We start from the raw sequence: 21,900 nt of genomic DNA on the forward strand, positions 1-21,900 counted from the left end.
AATATATGACAATTTCTATCCACTGTCCGAATGTACTGACATGATGGCTAAACTCCTACGATGAAAGAGGATGAAAGTGTTGCTGAAGGCTGTGTGCAACCGTGGTGGGTACAACAACATTATTGTTTTAAAAAGTATGTTGCTACTCTACCGTGGAGTTTGTTAGATTCAAGCATTATGTTCAGTAGAGGCAACTACTGAGTGTCTATTGATTGATAATGTGCTCTTTGCTGCCCGTGTATTGCAGAGATACTTGCAGATATGAAATAGCATTTATGAGCTGTTTTAGTGTTTGGCTCGGACCCAGTTCCAGAGTAAAATCACTATGGGGGCTTTTCAAATTAGTGGAGGTGGACCAGTAGGAACAGAGCAAACTGCATGGGTAAGCAAAGGCGATAAAAAAATAGCATACTGCTGAAACAGAAACAGTTCTGCTGTGTGTTACTAACAGCTAATGACCAGAAATGAAAGGCAAGTAGAACAAATTAAACAAAAAAAGATATGGAAAAAGATATGCATTTCTTAACCAGCAGAACTTCAAAACCCAACAGCGTGTTTTCTTTAAATAAATCACCAGAATTACACCATCCATCAGTGCAAGATTATCATTTGACTTTCCAACCAAGCAGTAAAATCTAAGTTTAAAAAACGTGTTTTTTTTTATCAATTTATCAATTTCCAAAAATAAATTGTTTGCCTGAACCCGACCCTGTAATAAACATTCAATTCTGCTCCTCAGCACAACTGGGACGACATGATGGACTGTTGTCATGACCAACAATCATGTGACAAAATAAGTGAAACTTCAATTGAACTGCAGGCTGTTTACACAAAGCAGATATGAGACGACAAGAGAGGCTGTACAAATGCAAAGAGTTAATTAAGAATAGCATGTGGAGCCCACTTTTTCCATTATTGGTAACACTTATGGGCACTTAGAATAATGATGTGATGAACTTTCTTTTTCTGTGATTTATGGTACTATACCTGTGTTTTACGGCACAACAAGTTCTTCTTCTTCTGGCTATGATCGTGCTGTTTCCATAAAGGTGAAGGACTTGATATAGCAGTGAAAAAAGGGGCCCACACAGTAAGTAAAAATATGACAGAAGCAAAAACCACCCAGACATGCTTGGGTTTCAGAAAAACAATGCTTTTCAAAGTAGCCAACAAAGCCTATATGAGAAGGGGAAAGTAGCAACTGCCAAATTTATAGCAAGAATTATGACGTGTTCACCGAATACTGATCTTTACTTCTGAACCAAGGCCTGCCAAAAGTTACTATAATTTCCACTGACTCAGCAAAGAGCAGCAATCACAGCTTCCAGGGGAGGTCTAATATCAGCGGATGGTATTTCTTCAGCCTTTAAATGTTCATTATCAAGGACGAGGCAGTGCCTGTTCCGTTGTTTGTCTTTTTGAGCCATTTTTAATATTCATAACTTGCTGCTAACAGACAGCAATCTACCCACATATTACATACAGTATGCATACACACAAAGACACACACAGTGATACATGCACTAACAACTTTGTACATTTGTGAGCTTACGGACTGTGTGTGTGTGTGTGTGTGTGTGTGTGTGTGTGTGTGTGTGTGTGTGTGTGTGTGTGTGTGTGTGTGTGTGTGTCCATCAGCAAAGGCTGAGATGCTGATGGAATGGAGTCCTGAGTGATTTTGCTTATCTCCATCTCCCACATGCATACTGCGGCCCTGGCCTCCCCTGACGCACAGTCACACCGAGTCACACACACACACAGACACCGCTGACACAACTACCTTCTTTTTTTGGCACCATCGATTACTGTCAGCCAATACCTGGACTTGCTTCTGTCTGCATCATCAGGTTTCAGGAAGTGATGATAAATGAAATAAATCTGCCAGAACTGCTGTGGCCATGGATATACAGAAGGTTTCCAAAATCAAGACATTCTTTGACTCGTTTTACTTCTTTTAAGGAAGAAAAGAGATGGGAAAATGAAAGTAAATTAATATTGGCTAAATTAAACTAAGTACCCACAAAAGCCCACAAGTGATCCAAGAGACTTACTTATGTATTTTGTTACTTATGAGGTTGTTTAATAAAGTACCACTGTCTTATAAAGGAATTTTAGAAACCAATACATTGGCATACTATATCACATATGTACAGCAAATAAAATGTGATGCTTTAAAGTTAAATATTTCAAACTGTCTGTTTTTATGGCACTGTTTAAGTAGCTTTCACTGCTATTTAAAGACAGTATCTAATCCTTGACTTTGAATTTTTGAAGAACCTGGCACTGCTTTTACATTCCTGTCTTGGATTGGCTGAAACTGAACTAAAGGTTGATCCTGCTGAAATCCACCTCTCTTGCGCATTAACAAAAATATTAGCAATCTAATTTTAATATAAAAAAAGTCCACCCTACAATACAAGGTCAAATGAGTCTCGACTCTCCATCATGAAACACTATTTATGCAGCAAGGAAACAATATGAGAAAAGCTGTTTCAGAAAACATCTCTATGAAGCCTGAAACTGTCCATCAAACAGGCTTACTTCCTCGCATGAAGACATGTACAGAAATAAGGTGTGTGTGTGTGTGTGTGTGTGTGTGTGTGTGTGTGTGTGTGTGTGTGTGTGTGTGTGTGTGTGTGTGTGTGTGTGTGTGTGTGTGTGTGTGTGTGTGTGTGTGTGTGTGTGTGTGTGTGTGAGAAAGTGAGAGGATACTAGTTAATATATTCAACAGTAAGTGAGCTGTCACTGACATAATAAAGGTAAGGGGTAAGGATTGTGGAGCTGAGAGAAACACACTGAACCCTGCAGTAATTTTTTTGGGACACAGAAACACACAATATGTATGTCAGTTAGTACACAAGTGCTCACGCTGAAGCTCAAACAACAATTATTTTTTGTCGGTCTGTTTCTATCTCTCTTGTTCTCAAACTAATACACGCACGCAAGCACGCACGCACGCACGCACGCACGCACGCACGCACGCACGCACGCACGCACGCACGCACGGGAGCATGTAGTCCAGGCCCATATTTCAAAAAGACAAAAATAAGACTTTTTTAGATCTTTATAAATGATCCAACTGTACCTATTCTCCCACTGTGTGTCAACTACTGGACCGAAACCTTTTTTTAATTTGATGAAAAACAATAACTACCGCCCTCAAACAAGAAGCCAGATCCTTTTACAGTTTAAAGAACATCCTGAGAAGGCCATGGTGCCTTACCTGTCATTTGCAGGAGTAGAGACAGCAGGAGATGTAGTTCCAGCTCCTCTTGGTTTATTGACTTTGGCGTACAGCCTATCAAGGGGGTCATCATCAGGGACGGCTCCAGGGACGTTACCATGATTCCCCTGTCCTTGAAAGGCGGGAGGACCTTGCAGAGAAGTTATGCCAGCATGGGCGTGCTGAATTGTACTGTAGGGAGGGGACTGCGATGGTGGCTGAGGCAGTGAACCCGTATCCCGGTCCCTGAAGGATTGTATTCGAGCATAGTTGGGGTCCGTGTCATCATCTTCAACATCTGGATACGCCGCCCCGCCACCGCCGCCGCGGTGCTGTTGCAGCTCCGGATGCCCTGCCTCGATCCTGACAGACAAATGGAGAGCCAGTTAAGCCATTTATAAATATCAGTGAAACTCTGATGATTTTGATGAGTGAGTTAATAATGACTGAGAAACAACAAGGTGTACTATAAAGAAACCTTTCAAGTGGACACATTATGCTTATTTCCAGGATCATAGTTGTATTAGGAGCTTCTACTAGGACATGTTTACATGCTTTTTCTGTTCGAAAAACACATTATATTTCTCTGCTGCATCTGTATTCACACTCAGTTTTGAAAGAAAAAAAAAACTCAGTCTGCTCTGATTGGTCAGCGTTTCTGGGTCTCGCATCTGTGCTTTTGCCTCCACTGTACCCACTGTCATTGCAGGCAGGTACTGACTGTAACGGGACATATACCGGAGGAAATGTGATCCAAAATTGGGGAGAAGCAAACAACATCGGCAAACATCATCATGCAGCAGTCTGTTTAAAATGTAAACACTGCAGAACGGTCTGAAATCTAAGGTTTTAACTCACAGGGATTGCTTTCACCTATGTTTACCTCATTATTAAAAGCTTTGGTCAGCTTTAATATGAACATCCAACATTGGAACATTACATTAAAGAAAAAAAGGAAAAGCATCATAGGTCCCCTTTAAAACAGTGACTCAGCACTACTATCAAGCTCAGGAATGACGAGCATGGAGTAGAGAGGGATAGAGGAAATGGAGAGAATGATTAGCAATGAAGAAGAGAAGAGTGAACAATCTTCTGCAATCAAGGGGAAAAAGAAAATAACTTTCCTTAAGGAAAATCTTTCTCTGAATATAGACAGAATCTTAGTCAGTGAATGTAAAGCAAAAAAACAAACACATAAAGCTCCTCACCTTTCCCTCTCATCTTTCATCCTTTCAAACTCATGATCGCTCAGAATGTCTGACTTTTGTCGTTGCAGAGCTGCTTTTGCCTCCTTCTTATCATCTTTTTTCTTCCCAAATCTAGAGAGAAGTGTAACAGACAGAAAGACAAAGGGGCACACATCAGACACATTGAAAAACTAGAATCACTGCCTTATCCATGTCTGTCTAGACTTACATAATACAGTATATGTAGTGAAGCCGTTGAAGGTATTTAATAAAAAAGGTATAAAGTGTATTTATTTATTTATTGATTGGATTTTTTTGGCGAAAGGTGGATGCTTCACACATTCAACCCGAAAGCACAAAAGATCAATTAACAAGCAGCACAGTTTTCAAGATGAGTGGCACCAACTCAGTATCCAACCAAATGTCTCGAAGTGGAAATTTGTGCAAAATTTGAAAAGATTTGTACCACATGTTTCTGAGATATTGTGTTCACAAGAATGGGACGTACGTGCATACATACGGACGGACGGACAACCTGAAAACACCTAGTCAACGAGCCGACGAGAGCCGTGGCATAATAAAAAAAGAAAAACACCATGACCTAATAACTCTGTATTTCCTCAGTCTTCGGCGTGATGTGGTACTGTGGAAGCAGATGAGGAACATCCACCACATAAATGCCATTCTTCCAACAAACACACATGGCTGAAATACACATGCAAACACAGTGACATGAACGCAGACACACACACACACACACAATCACTGTGTTATACACCGCGAGAGCAACCTGTGACTCACACACAATACCAAATGAATTGTCGTAGGCGTAGGAGCACACGCACGCACGCACGCACGCACGCACGCACGCACTCACTCACTCACTCACTCACTCACTCACTCACTCACTCACTCACTCACTCACTCACTCACTCACTCACTCACTCACTCACTCACTCACTCACTCACTCACTCACTCACTCACTCACTCACTCACTCACTCACTCACTCACTCACTCACTCACTCACACACACACACACACACACACACACACACACACACACACACACACACACACACACACACACACACACACACACACACACACACACACACACACACACACACACACACACACACACACACACACACACACACACACACACACACACACACACACACACACACACACACACACACACACACACACACACACACACACACACACACACACACACACTTACTTGCTGGCAGGTGTCACAGTATAGTATAGTATTGTAAAGTTTAAATTTCTGGTATTGTGACAACCTCAATACACAACTATAATATACAAATAGGTATAAAAAGCAAATTAAAAAAATAAATTTGTATTAAAAGTAAGTTGACAATATAGGTAGTTGGACAAAGAAAGACAAAGTGGCTTTATACTTTATACAGGTCTATATGTTAACGTTAGTGGTAAAAGCAAATAACACTGGAATAGATAGAGTATGAGTAGTTCAATAAATTAGATAGAGGGATACAACAAGAGAAGCTATTGCTACTCTACACAGCTTAATCTAAATTAAAAGAAAGCATACATACAATAGACTAAGAGGCTTGTTTTAAGTGGCCACATATCAATACTCAAACCACACCAGTCAATACAGTTTGTGTGGTCAGCATCAACAGCATACTCAGCAATACTGGACACTGCACAAGTAATTACCTGGAGAAGACAATGGATCACACACATGCACAAGCACAAATACACACATCTGACTAAACTTCCTAAATGTGAATGGATAATGTGAATAAAGGAGGCAAAGACATTCAAAACTGAATTTCACTGAAAATGAAATCAGTGAGACGAGGTGCCTGCCAAACGGCAACCTCCGGAGGTGAATAATGAAGGCCCTGAGGTTGCTGCTGCTTCTCAAATGCTGATGGAAAAAAGAAAAAGAAAGCACTGCTCTCATAGAACCTCATTAAACTTTACACCCCAGCAGCTGTACGGTGAGTAGGATATGGTTAATTGAGCCAGTCAAAACTGCTAAATAGTTAATACCTCCAACATGCAAGCCATGACCTTATAACTCACTTTATATTTTATTTATATGGTGAATTTATTGATGTATTTGTCTTTGGTCTATGCTTCCGCTACCCACTGCAGTTGATGTTTTTGAAGTATCACTATATATATTCTTTATGCATTATTTAAAACAACATTCACAGTCATTCAAAAGTGTGTGATTTGATGTGTTACTGTTTGTAGTGTTTCCTTTGCATGTCCGTGCATTCATGGGGGAAAAGAAGGGTGCAGTTTGTGCACTTAGGTAATACTTTTCTTTGAAATGCTTAATTTGACTGGGGGGCAGCCTATTCACCGTCCATAACGAGGGGCTCAATGGGCAATGAAGGGCCATAACCGTGTGTGTGCATTAACAGTGTGTGTGTATTTCCCTCACAGGGGACAAGCCTTGCTCTAATTACTGCTACCTACAGAGTTAATGACTTACCCTTTCCTTCAACTCTCTCTTCCCCGCATTTACCCCTTCTTTCACCTCCCCTTTTTTACCTTTTCCTCCTTTTTTTACCTCACTCATTAACCTTATTTCAGTTCCTTCCTATCCATAGCTTACCTCGCCTTCACCTCCTCATCTCACCCCTTGGTTTGGCATGTCAACCCTTGGTATCAAACACTTCCCACACAGCACTTAACCTTGAACATCCCCTTCTCTCATCTCTTCTATGCTGTCATTCCTGTTTCTTCTCTTGCCTCAGCTTTTGAACAGAAAATGAAAATAGGAAAAAAGGAATTTGGGATAATGTTGGAAAAAGGGTTGTCTGTATTACTTGCCAGAGACACATAGTAAGAGAAAATCAGACTTTTTATGTTCTATTGTTTTTAATGTTTCTAACGAAACATATAACATAAACGGGGGAGTAACTGAAAACCTGAGAAGTGAAAGATAAATACAGTAAAGAGTCGATGCAAGGCGCGGCAAGAACTTAACCTCTGTATGTGGGTTTCTACCAGTTGAGCTACTGGATGCATCCCCAAAACAAATATTTCAACCTTCAACTGCTAAAAAAAAAGCTTCAAGACAGTAGTGGCTGCTGGTCTTTCAAGGAGGGGAAGCTCATTTTTCCAGCCTACATCACAAATGTGTTTGTTTATTTATATGTAAATTCTACCCTTCGTTCCTTTTTAAGAAAACGATCTGTGACCTTGTCGTACCAACTAGGCGTCTTTTCCAGGGACTTGACCAGTGTCCGCTCAATGGCCAGCAGAGCTAGGCTGCTCAAACGGCCCAGCTGGAGCTGCTGCCCCAGGCTTCTGTGAAGTGTGACCGCCTGTGAGTGTGAGTGATCATGACGAGGGGAGAAGCCTCGCAGCTGCCGCTGCTCGTTGGGGAAAGAAACCGCAGAGTGACAGAACAGAGTCGCCAAACCCAACGCTAGTCATTTTTAACAAAGACAAAGTCGCTGGGGATCGGTAAAGTCCCCGGATCTGTTCAGAACAACGGAATGAAAAACTTGGAAAAAGCTCTGTTGGATGTTTATTCGTTGATTCGCTCAATTAGCTGTCAATCAAAAAAGGATTCCGCCTCAGACAGCTCATCCAATCCGGTTACCTGTGATACATAGCTGATTCTTAACAAAATATGAAGGCTTTCTAGCGCGTATTTAGTCAATGAAATGTACAAACAGCTGTACATATTTCACCACTTTTTTTTGGTGAGATTTTAGGGGAAGCTGAGCTTTCCTTGCAGTCTTAGAGCAGTCACCACTGCTTCAAGATGAGTGAAATCGGTGCACATTGCAACCAAAGATTTTGAAAATGCATTTAGTGCCCTGGTTCTATACAGTATATCATATGCCCTCTTGATACCCCTAACGGTCATTTATTTCTTTCATCTGTTCTTTCTGGGGGCGTTTTCAACAAGTTCCAAAGTCCGATTACCAAAAAAACAAGAAAAACATGTAACTTTGTATGAGTGGCCTACATTTAGCAGCAAATTAAAAGTAAAAAAGAACAGTGGGGGAGATATAGAAGGAAGGCAGTGATGTACAAATATAATGGACACCTACAGCCTTCTCTCTCTCTCTCCTCCCAGTCCCTCTGCATAGTGTTATTACTGGACCATGGTAAGAGGCAACATGCATGGACACACACGCACAAGCACAATATAGTTACAGACATATAGAGGCTGCAGATATACATAAATTAGAAAGTGTGTGTGTTTTTATATGTGCATGTGGCCTTTTGCAAGTGAGCGAGGTAAGAAAAACAGAAAGCTGCACACCTGGGGTGTCAATGTGTTTGTCTTTATACATGCACACATAAGTAAAGAGTAGAAGAAAATTGAAGTAAATAGGAAGTAAATTTGCTCGTCTCATAATGTCATGGCCCATGTCTCTCTGCACCTTTCAGCAGCAGGCAAAAAGCTAGCTTGCTTCATTTTTCTTGTTGCTCTCATTGTTCTGGGTATGACTTATGTCTGTCAGCAACTCCCTTTTCATGTTAGTCCTTTCAAATGTTTTGTGTCAAACTGAGTAATCAGTTAATTAACAAGCCATGGGCTAAGTCTTAGCAAAGTGCATATTTTCAGACTATTCTAAAAAAAAAAATCGATAATGTTTAAAAATGAAAAAATGCAGAAGCACATGTTATATGGAAGAAGTGAACAGGCATATGCAGTCTCGGCGTCCAGAATACTACAATTCTACAAGTTACAATATTATTGCTTGAGCATAATTTTTCAAGGGCTATCTGTGTAAGAACAGCTGATTAACAGCCAGTTAGGATGAATAATTCCCTCTTGTTCTGTCATTAGTGGGAACAGAATGATGAATCATGAATATTCAAGATCTAACACCACATTCTGTATGGAAATTGTATAGCTTCTCATTTGCATGCAAGAACGATTTAATTAGATATATATTTTTAAATACCAGCTACATTTTACAAGGAGCTGTGGCAGGTACAGTGTTATAGTCCATCAGCCTCCAAATGGTTCAAAACTTTTCTGCACAGCTACGACCCACACACACAGATAGATGCCACTCGGAATGGTCAACAGTGGGTAGAGTGAGAAGAGGGCTGTTCCACACTTCTGCTTCTGAATAGTCCATGAGGAGAAAATCAACTAACAAACGAGCAGAAAACCAGTGCAAACATCTGTGACTCACACTTCACCTATTCTTTCTATTCTTCTCCTCTTCTCTCACTCCCTCCCTCTGCCCTCCATAGACACGCCTTCCTTTGTTAAATGGATCCCTTAGGGAACGGCACGTGCACAAACATGCACACAGATAGACACTGAAGGAAGCACACATTCAAATGCGAGCAAACACACATACACAGACACACTTGGAAATACACACAGATGATTGGCAAGCATGACATCAGTGTGACACTCCAATGACTTTGTGTCGTGATGTTTGATTGGCGGCTGGGAGGTTCTTCCCCCCTTTCAAGCATGTGCTCTCTAATTATGAAACAATGACACGCGATGTCTGGTCAAAAGACAGAGTTTTACCTGCAGAAAGAGCTTGAAACAGCTTCCTTGCACAAATGCTGTATTCCCTTCACCCAAAGCAACCCAAATTGTTTGGCTGTGATGTAGCTAAAATGCTAGCTAATCTAAATTTATATGAAATACATCAGATAAATGATATGGTATTTATAAGTTGTGACATCTCTGGATTGTCAGTTAGGTATTTTTTTTATAATTTGTTCCTTGTTTCCCTTACAATTATCTGTGCTCTTTCTACACGAGTCAACTTTGTTACACTTCTAAATGGTGTTACATATTGTTTTTATGATGCCTTACTATAATAATCATCTTGTTCTTTGAATAATGGCTAGGGAAAAAAATAGACATCCCTAACTGATAAGCAAAGGCCAGTAAAAGCACCGACTCATCTTCCAAATGGGCTAATGGTCCCAACGAAGGACCACTTTAAGTCTAACAGAGGTGCTGCATTATGAACAGCTGGAGAGAGCTGAGAGAGGCAGAGTGTAATTATAGGCATCAATGAGAGGTAAAGAAAGAGACCGAACTCAATGCTCAAGGAAAACGGTGGTGCTCTAATTGTAACCTTTAGATTCTGTGATTTTTTCCAGCCTATTCATACGTTTTTATATGGTGGCTGTATTCTTCAATTGTGTTCCTCTTTGAGTTTTAAGTTTTGCCAGGGTACACATACCTTCTAAAAGACATTTTCTTATGATTATAGATCAATCACACACGCACAGACACACATACACACACACACACAAACAAACGCATACACGCACACAGGCACGCACACATTCACAGAAAACAATATCGAGTAAGGCTAGATGGAGGCGAGTACAGAAGAGCGTGATCACAACCAAGCAGGCAACCATGCATTTATTACCATAGATTCTCATAAATTCACACCAGTTTAAATCTGAAAATGAACAGCACGCATACATACTTTACAACCCACATCAACACGACGCATTGGCAGGAGCACCTGTCCATCTATAGTTCTGGTAGACCTTGTACCTTCCCAGTCTCACCACATAGATTACCATATTTTCAATTGTACAGATTGCCTCACAAAGAGACAATCTGTACGAAATTTGCACGCGCACACATGCATGCACTCACGCACGCACAGACACACACAAACACAGATGGCAGAACAGCTCGGAGAACCATACTCTCAACCCATGTTAGTTGTGTTTGTCATGTTAAGTCATGTTTGAGTGTCAAGTCATGGTTGTAGGTATATTGTGTGTATGTGTGCAGTATGAAAATTCAGAGTTGCCAGATTTGTTTGAATATCATCCTTAATATTCAGAGCAAAGAGTAACCATACACAGATCAGAGAGGAACAAAGGGTCACACAACTGCAGACAATTTGGAGACTAGCACCCACACACACACAAAGTGTCTGAGGAAGATTCACAGCAACCGTGTGCCAAATATATGACAACCATCTGACTGTGTGACCAATCATGTTTTATCACCACATGATTATTCATGACAGTAGGATGGTTACCAACATACACACGCACGTACACACACAAACACAAGCACACACACACACAGATGATTGGCACCACTGATTGGCAGGTGGCAGCAGTTCAGATGATGAGTGCAGAGCCAGCTGTCCACTTGAAAGGGCATTTACAAAAAAACAAAAAAAACTTCATAGTCAGACTTTAATGTCTGGGTTAGCAATGTGAATAGCACATAATAGTAATTGAACTAAACGTTCCTTTTCACTTCACACCCTCATCTCATTAATGTATAGAACTTAATTATATGACAGCCCTTTTGGCAATTAAAGTTAAATTCAGAAAACAGAGAAATCCAGTATTGTAATGTTATAGAAATATAATAACAATGTGTGTCTTTGCAGCTGGTGTATAGAAACATAAGGTAGTATAGATAAAGAGATCTTGAATGTCAAATGTGTGAACCCACCCATCATACATATTAACATTTACTGCTGCAGAACCAGACACCTTGGAGTAAGGTTGAGTATCTCATACCACCTCTCCTCCAGACCATTAGGCCAATCAAAGCTGGCCTTAGATGAATATGACAAATCAGCAGCATAGCCTAGATTGAACTGTACTGAATGGCACCAATTGGCCTTCTCAGTCTACCTCCATTACATGCAATCAAATGCAGATAGGGAGCTGGAGCTGGAGGTAACAGACCGGGAAGAAAAATTGGAATGATGCAAAGATAACGGTTTTGAAGAGAGAGGGAGGGAGGTTTCAGGAATATGGATCCAACGAGGAGGAGAGAAAGCTTGAGATTCACACTGGACTCTAATCAAGGCCCTCTTATGTTGATGAGAGATGGTGAGAGGAGGAAAGGTCTAAAATATCATTGGGTTTATTATATGGTTCCTTAAGGCACTTGAGGCCAGATGGAGGAATTACTGGTTAGATGAAAGGATGGATGGAAGGATCAGTTAGTTTAAACTGGAGACTTGGTGTGCTGCGTAGGCTGTCCTGGCCATAATAACACGCAGAAGATAGGCTGAAGATAGATTGATGAACATAGAAAGAAGGGATTGGGCGTAACCTTCCCTGGACTCTGAAGCACTTAAGATAGTAAAACACAGTGTTGGAGTGAAAGAGCAGGAACAAAGGATAGCTTCAACGACTGAATAACAATTCAACATAATTAATAACCAAGCTCTATAAGTCTGCTGCCTGTTAATGACAGCGGCAAATTATTTCAGATTCTAACTTTGAATGTGTCAGAAAAAAAATCAGCAGTGAGACTGTTGGAACATGTTCAGGTAGCTAGGCTAACGTTTCTTACATGTTTAAGGTAGTAGATCATGTTCGTCGTGGATGACTGAAAGGCAATGTTTCTCTTGCAAAGTTTGCATGTGACCTTTTTGGGGTCATCATTGTTCTTTTCAAAGTGATCCCATATTTTAGACGTATTTCTCAACATTATTGGCTATTCATTATTAACTGTCTAGCTGCGATGTCGACGGGACTGTCGGCTGCCTGCCATGTTAAAAAAAACAAAACACTGACAGTAAGTGAGTGTCACGACTTTCTGTATCTGACCCTTCAAATTAAAAGCCCTCCAGTCTCTTAGGCCAGCCGCCAGTCACAAAGATTTTCACTTAATTTTGACAAGACACAGCTCCAAATGTTTTTCTTCTTTTTTTTCCCTGCGACCAATAGACTAATGAAATTTTGGTCGGCTAATGAGTTTTTGGTTGATCAGTGATTGGTCGAGTATTTGGGGGCAGCACCCAATTGTGGGGAAGACAAAGGTGAGGTGGAAATTATCGAGATCCTCAGGTGTGTGATGTGCATTTATAGATATATATCACATTGTCACACATGATCTATCAGAATCAGAATGGGTTTTATTTCCGATTGGTTATGCTTATACATTGGTCCATGCTAACACCATACAACATAAACCACAAAGGGTAAGAAGAAGCCAAAATCCACAGCAGAACAGTATAAATCTATAATTGTGTTTGACTTTCATGAGGGAAGTTGTATTTTTTGTTGTGCCACTTATTATAATATTACATCTCTCATTCATTTGATTTTAAAGACACCTCTTAAACACATGATATGAATGGACTGAATAGGTTGTATTATACTTTTATAAGTAATTGACCATTGTTAGATGAAGGTAGAGTTGAACTGCAAGTTGAAGCAAACTGTTTTCAAATTGTATTACGTCACTCAATTTGGAATGGTTGACACTGATTTAAAGAGTCAGTTTACACAATTCACAAATACAAATATTTTCTCACTTGCCAGTAGTGGTATTGCCACGTAGACAACTTCGGTTTATCTAATAAAATTTTATTCGTGTTCAAAGTGTAAAATGTAATTGGAAAAAAGAGAGAAAGAATTTGAATAGAAACACTTTACCCGGAATAATCCAAAGACCTTGCCATGGACGCTATTTACAATTTATTTTTTATTACTGGTAGAACAGTTTTCTATGAAAAATATTGTTAGAGAGGTCTCTGGACGTCCATTGATATTTGGGTGAACAGAGTCTTTATCAATTTTGAACTATCAGGGGCTTTCTTCTGCATTTCCTTTGAAGACCAAAGAATTGCATTAGAAAACTAAATCTATTTTGTGGATTAGATTTAGGCCTCGAAAGGCAACGTAATGAAACTGATGCTGCATATTGTGCAATGGCAGGTTGAAGTAGCTACAGGGTTAATAGTTCAGGAAGAATTGGCAAAGATGGAGTCAGGTAGATAAGCAGGTAGGTAGGTCTGACTTGAAACTTAAACTACCAATACAATAAGTGGCTGAAGAAGGAAGGAACATACTGTACAGTACGTACACACCACCATTCTGAGAAGGAGAAAACAAGGTGGAGGCTTTCAAAGAAAATAGCACTGAACCTAGTCCATCCAGTATAATTATTCTAATTACCTCATATTTTACTTTAAATAAGATGCAATTTTGGAGATGTTATCAATGTGATAAAATCGGACTTTGAAATCTGGAAGTGTTTTTCCCTGTTCTGGTTCACACAGGCTGCTTTTGTAATTTTTTTTAGATTTGTATCTATGTAATGGTCATGTGAAATCCAATTTCAGAAACAACCACAGTGAAAGAAACTGATGTAAGGGAGCAATTAAGGTGAAAAGTACAAACTGTTCGTTGAAAGTGACCCATTCATGCTGTATGCCGACTCAAATGCTCCATTCACACTAAGAGATTTGGTGTTAAAGTTAATCACAAGAAATAGTTCTAACAGATAATTGTAAATGGCGCTTAAGAAAACTGGTCTTACAGGTCTTAGAGTGGTCTTTGTGTTTCTGCAAGCATGTGATAGTGTTTTATGAGGGGGAAAAAGGACCTCAAAGTTCATGTTTAAGAGTATTTTTTGGATTGCATGGACTAGAGATTGCACTAATTCAGTATAACCCTATTGACAGAATGTAGTTGTGGATGATAGACTCCATGAATCTGATTTTCTGACATCAAATAGAGGCCATAGACTACTGTATTAAAGAAGTGGACATAATCACGCTTTGGTTTATTGAAGCCTCCAGTTTGGCATTTTGGCTGTCACGTTTTGAAAAGTTCCAAGATAAAAACACACAGTGCATTGTGGTAGCACCTTATCAATCACAAGGCAGCCACTCCCTAAAGCAAACCCTGCTTTATTGTCTATTTTACTCTAAATTGGAGCATAATTTATAAAATGAACGTCATGCTGTATTGAAGAAACTAATGAATGAGACCATAAACTCATCAGGGAAATGTTTACTGAGGTAATAAAAATCAAGTGAGAAGTAGGCTCCTTTCCTATTGACTATCAGTGTTGCAAGTAACGGCGTTTAAGTATAACGACCATACTAACGGCGTTATTTTTTCAGTAACGGGGTAATCTAACTAATTACCGTTTCCTCATTTACAACGCCGTTACCGTTACTGAACGTTAAATGCGGTGCATTACTATGAATTGATTGAATCAACTGCTTAATCTGAGTGCAACTCTGGCTCCACGCTCCACACACAAACTGCTAGCGAGGAGACCGGCTGGGTTAACAACCTGTTAAGTGATTGGCTAAGGCAGGGTCATGTTTCATGGTAGCCAATCAGAGCCAGTGTTTTTACACACAAGCCAGGACATGCGCGCCATGCGCGCCATGCGAAACACCGATACCTCCACCCCCCAAAGAGGAATAGGCTGTCTGACAAGAGGTTTGAAATGCTGCTGCTTCTTAGATACAGTCAGCTGTTTGAAGGATAGGATGGTTAGGCTACATGGGTTAGCCAGATACATGATAGATACATGAATAGATGAGTGTTTTGGAAGGAGTGTGTGGGTGGGTAGATGAATATCTAGGAGCTATAGTTCAATCTTTAAAAGCACTCCATGTTGTTAAACTGCTTACTTTTTTTAATGAAGAAAATACTATTTTAACTGTCTTGTGAAAATTGCTCAGAAAAATCTAAATTCTTGGTTCTGATTATTGCAGTAACGCAAACTGTGACCTCATATTAACAGGACAGGTCATCTAACCAGTGAGTTGTGTGTTACTGGAGACATAATCAACTTAATTTAGTCAGGCTACAGTATATTAAAAAAAGATTAAGGCATATTTTGAGCTTATACAAAATATATTATTAATATGCTGTAATATTTATATTGCAAATGTGGAATAAAAATATATAAAGAAGTTGACTATTCTTTCCATATGACACCACACGCACACGCACACGCACACGCACACACACACACAGTTACTTACCTCAGCAGGCCAAAGCCAATTTTCTTGCTCTTCTTCTCTGTCTCCTCAGGCTCCTCTCCTTTCTTTTTCTCTTTATCTTTTCCTTTCCCCTTGTTCTTTTCCTTCTTCTTTGTTTTGGGTTTCTTTTTCTTGTCTCTTTTGCCTTTCTCCTCTACCCGATCCCCCGCTCCTTGGTGGGAGGAACTACTTGCAGGGGTGTCCCGGCCTGAACTCAGCTCCGAACCATCATCTAGGGAACAGAAGAGGAAAAGGAGAAAGATGGTGACTAGAGGAAGTGGAGAGATATGTGTTTGAAAAAGTAACAAAAGTAGCAGTAAAAGAAAATAATTGTATTGCGCTGCTTCCACTTCCATCAGTTTGTTAGATTTAAATCAATTAAACTCAATAAGCCTGTGAATTAAGCTCGATGTTTACTCATAATGATCAACATAAACATCTGTGGATGGGAGGCCTGACATTATGTTGAAGTAATAAAGTCTTATGTATTTTCAATGAGTTGCTTTATGGAAGTGCTAAACCTGGTGAAAGATGTATCACTGAAATCCTGATTAAAACTAGCTACTCTCGTAAAACTGACCAATTCCACCATTCTTTATTTACAACTTGCTCCCCTTTTGTCCAAAGCAAATCACTTTTGAGCTAGTTTGTGGCAAACAAGAATATCCAATACTTTACCATTATTTTGTATTTCTATAATGCTGAGTCATCAGCTTTGTTAAGAATCATCACTGTGTATTGATTTTCAAGTTAACATGAAGAAGAAGTCAGTTCTGTGCAGAGTGGTTTGCTGTGGCTCATGACATTGGAGTTGATGCACTAAGCTGGTGCTCTCTGCAGAGTAGGTCATCATAGCAGTAAATCCAAGAACAATTTGTAAAATCCCACAGCAAAGCACAATACAGATCAAATATCAGGCTATAACGCGCGCACACACACACACACACACACACACACACACACACACACACACACACACACACACACACAGACAGACAGACAGACAGAGACACACACACACACACACACACACACACACACACACAAACACACACACACACACACACACACACACACACACACACACACACACACACACACACACACACACACACACACACACACACACACACACACACACACACACACACACACACACACACACACACACACACACACACACACACACACACACACACACACACACAAAAAAGCAACAATGTATGTATCCACAAATGAAAAGCCCATATACACAAGCACATAACAAACTTTCTCTCCTCAACATCGCCATTGGATGTTTTTAACTTTACAGGGAATTCATTAACTCTTAGAAATAAGAAAGTGAAAATGTTCAAAAGATGCCTCATTATTTCTTTGACTGACTGGAGACCAAGCCTTGAATTATGATTATGTTCCCACACACAGACCACTTGTCAGATTTTGTAAGATAACCAAAACAAATTAGTTACTTCAATTTGGATTTAACTTGTGTGGAAATTCATTTCAGACTTAATTACAAAAGCTGTCTAGCAACTAAATGGAACTGTAATTGTGTGTGTGTGTGTGTGTGTGTGTGTGTGTTTGTGTGTGTGCATGTGTGTGTATGTGTCCGCTTTATGCTAGCTGACCTGGTTAGTGTTCCCTAAGGAAGTTCAAATGGAAAATGACACAGCAGATATCCCTATACAGTATTTGTAGCTTACATAAAGCCGTAAAGTCCTAAATTAAGGACTCTGGTTTGTTATTTCCATGGCCTGGGAGAGTTCAATCAATGTTTGTGAATATGAACTCTCTCTCAAATCCAGAAACCAGAGAAGTAAGTCTCAATCTTGAGATGTCATTAAGTATAAGTCTATAGCTGCTCCACAGACAATGAACTGGAGAGAGTTATTCATGTTTACTAATATTTTTGGACCGTCTAATATCATAGGAATAACCTGAATGACTATAGAAAGTAGGCATAGTTCAACTTTTAAATTTGTTCTTAAAAACCCAAACCCAAACTCAGGAAAATGATGCAGCTGCAGAATTAGTGTAGATCACTGAATAATGTTGTTGGATAGTCTTCTTGGGCCTGTGAATGTTCTCATTCGTCCAGGTCATCGTTATCCTCAAAGCAATTTCAGTCAAAAACAACTGACTGAACTGGACTGACAACCAGTCCAGTTGTTTTTGACTGAAATTGCTTTGAGAATAGTCTTCTTGGAAACTAAATTCAGTGGAAACTGAAGCACTGTGGTATAAGCTCAGGATCCCACAAAACAAATCAGTGACACATGGACCCTGACTTAATATTCACTGTGCACTTACAGTCAAAGTGTTAGCAATGTTTGGCTTCCTGATCACCAGTAGTCTAAAGGTAAAACTGCTAGTCCACATCTGACAAACTGACATTTAGTAACTGATATGTTTTTACATTTGACACTAAAGTGAAGATACAATTTAAGCCCAAGCAAAAGTGAATGAAGAGAGAGACAGACATAGAAGGAGAGAGATCAAAGCACTTCAGCGAACTGTACCCTGTCTATTAACAGCAGCTCTCAAAGTGTTAAACATTTAGAGAGACGGTGACAGATGTGGCCACTACGTGTGTGGTGTTGACATGCCCTATTAGTCCTGTCCTGTGTGAATGTAGTGATCTGAAACAGCCTGACTCATTACTCTAGTGGTGACGGATAAGAGATTTCTGCTAATAACACAGCTGGGAATTGAACTGCACCTCCCAGTGAAACAAACCAAGCAGCTCGCATTTAGCTCCTGGATAAATATTTAATGCTAAAAGCAGAAAACATCTGAGCTGAATCACATATTGTAAGGCAACACTGCTGCTTAGCTTCATACGTGTTGACACCTTGAGGCATGGCGTTCTTCTGGCAATGCCCTAGTTTTGCTTTGCTGGCAAAAAATCTTGGTTGTTCTTTCCTAAACTAATCAGAATTGACAACAATGGACCTAACCTGTGCTGAGATCACTAGTGGCTTTTGAGAAGGCTGTTACTGGAAAGCACAGTGAAAATAGATGCAAACCATGACTATTCATCCTCAAAGCAATTTCAGTCAAAAACAACTGGACTGGTTGTTTGTCTAGGAAGACGTTTCACCTCTCATCCAAGAGGCTTCATCAGTTCATGTACGCATCTGACCAGGCTGGGACTGGTCCGAGTCCCAGCCTGGTCAGATGCGTCCATCTAGAGACACTGAAGGTACATGAGTTATACATTTTTGCATTAATAGTCAAGAGAAAAACAGTTCCTGTGACATCACTGATCTGGGAGTGGCAAAAAGTACAACATATTTAAAAGAAGAAGAACAGGGAAATTCAATATATTCAATACAACAAGGAGAAGAAAAAAAACATGCACACAGAAAGAAAGACACAAATGTCCCCAACTTAACGGACGGACATCCTTTTTATCTCATACCATCATCATCTTCAGGTGGCCCATCGTAGGATTTATCAATAGCTGCGCGGAAACTCTCATTGCAGCCTCTTCCTCTAACCATATTTGGGCGAGGTCGATGGAACGGGAGGAGTTCATTTTTTCTGTTAACCTCTGACATGGCTGTCTGGAGACTCTCCAAGGAACTGGACTTCTTTAAGCCGAGGGTAGGGCCGAGCTCTACAGGAGCTGATGGAGCTGAGGGGGGAGAGACAACCGTAGACAAAGGTCAGACAGGGTAAGAGATATGTTTCTGTCAGCATGCTGTGTTAAGCTTGGACTACAGGTGACGTTAGTGTGGTTTTGGCACCTCAGTTGAGACCATCAGAATGTCTAAAATAATAAAACTAACTTGCGCAGCCAGAGCTGACATTTATTATCTATATTTTATTGAACACTATAGTTCTTTAGTGAACAAGTTGGATAATAGTCTAACCCTCTATGCCTTTCCAATAAAATGAGGGCCTTTTGTCTTGGGGTCGAGCAGTCCTTTCAGAAAGCAAAGACACATGGGACACTGTGCCTCCAATAAGTATGATTAATATCACTGCTAATATGTTCAAATTGAAATAACTATCTATATAAAAAAAGACAAGCATGCACACGAGAATGCAAATAATTATGTTTGATTGTTTCAAGACTTATTTTGTTTTAGAATAAACTGTGTTTTTTTGTTGGTTGCCTCAGGGCAACATTTTGCAGTTTTTTTATATCATGCTTAAGATATTAAATAGATTTATTTGAATTTAAATGTTATGATGGACATATTGTCAAGGACCCCCGACCTCCCTTTGCTCGGACCACACCAAATTTGAACTCTGCCTTAATTTTGATCTCAACAACAAATCATAAAGGTTTTGTGACTGTATCCTGAACAGTTGCAATGCTATCACTGTGACAAAAACTGGCTATAGACAGACAGACAGACATATAAACACCTGGCAAAATACTCAGACTCGCCACTCTGGTAGTTCCTGTTACAATAGGTGTCTACAAGACCATATTTTGCCACCATGACACACATAGGCAGACTCATAAGGTGAAAACAATACCAGCATCACTGGCACAGCTGGTTAAACAAAACTGATAAGCATGTATACTGTAGGAAGTGTCCAATTTTACTGGAGGTCTGATCAAATAAGTTTACCCAGCTGTGCCTTGCTCTGATTGGTTTAAAAAGCCTGTGGAGACACTGGCTAGAAGCCAGAAAGACTGCAACATAGCTGAACTCTGGAGAGCAGAGCCAGGGGAAAAAAACACAGTGATGCAGTTAACTATCCTGTTGTTGAGTTTGTGATGGATGTGAGGTCTGCTTCACTGTAACTGGTTCTCCATCCATCATCACAAGTATGCCATGAGAGATATTACTGAGGGAGGGAGGGATCCAGCAGAAAGAATGATGGAGAGGAGAACGATGGATGAGAAGACAGAGCAATGGTGGAGGTATTCAAGGAAGAGTGAGGTAAAAATCAGACATGTTGTCAAGCTTACACAGTACGAAGAATCCACAAGTGGTGTAAAAAGCATGTTCAGCTTTAAGCAGCCTTTTTGGCAATTATTGTGACCCTGCTGCAGAAGCAAAGCCAAAGCTAATGGCATGAAGAGTGCTGAAGCTGGATGAAGTTCAGCCTCAGGCCCACTGTGATGTTGCCATCTCTTGCGGAGATTGCAGATTATAACACAAAAGAGGGAGAGAAGGTAATGTGTGTTTCCAATTTGGTTTTGTCAGTGTGCCACCTGAAAGAGGGAGACACTGATGGTAGGCAAGATGGGGAGACAAGGAACGGGAGGGGAGCAATGACAGGCAGAGAGCAAATTAAGTTTACCCAAGGGAATACCACAGTGGCAGAGAGGGAGACAGAGAAAAATGGGGAAGAAGGGAGGAAGGCTGGGCTTGCTGCCAGCTCAAAATACTGGTAATCCTTACACACTCTCTCACATACACACACACACACACAAACACATTTTGGATTCCTTGCTGGCTCTGGCTTGTCGATATGATGCCACTGTGATTCATGATAGCTAAACCTGCATCACTTTAGCTAATGATTCCCTATACACACAACTCCTATGTGTGTGTCTGTGTGTGAACAGAGAGAGTGTTTGTGTATTTGTTACTCAAAGCGGATGAGATGAGAGGGCTGATGTGATTTCCACATCTATTTAAACAACCATTAACCAACCGCGCACACGCACACGCACACACACCTTGAAGATGTGATAGACAAGGGCCCTGGCATGTGACACTTTCATCCATAACACACTCCACCACATCATAAAAGTGCAATGTGATTTATCTATAGTATAT

General features: G+C 40.2%; 1 protein-coding gene across 1 annotated transcript in view; it reads right to left on the bottom strand.

Annotated features, from left to right (window-relative positions):
* LOC310952801 (partitioning defective 3 homolog B-like) overlaps positions 1-21,900 on the bottom strand; it is a 244,435-nt gene that overhangs the window by 82,675 nt on the left and 139,860 nt on the right. Inside the window, 4 exon segments of the mRNA XM_083921512.1 lie at positions 3,224-3,586; positions 4,432-4,542; positions 16,157-16,385; positions 19,575-19,790. Of these exon segments, the coding sequence (XP_083777638.1) occupies positions 3,224-3,586; positions 4,432-4,542; positions 16,157-16,385; positions 19,575-19,790 (919 nt within the window).

This window comes from Echiichthys vipera, assembly GCF_963691815.1.
Source record: "Echiichthys vipera genome assembly, chromosome: 10".
Lineage (NCBI taxonomy): Eukaryota > Metazoa > Chordata > Actinopteri > Perciformes > Trachinidae > Echiichthys > Echiichthys vipera.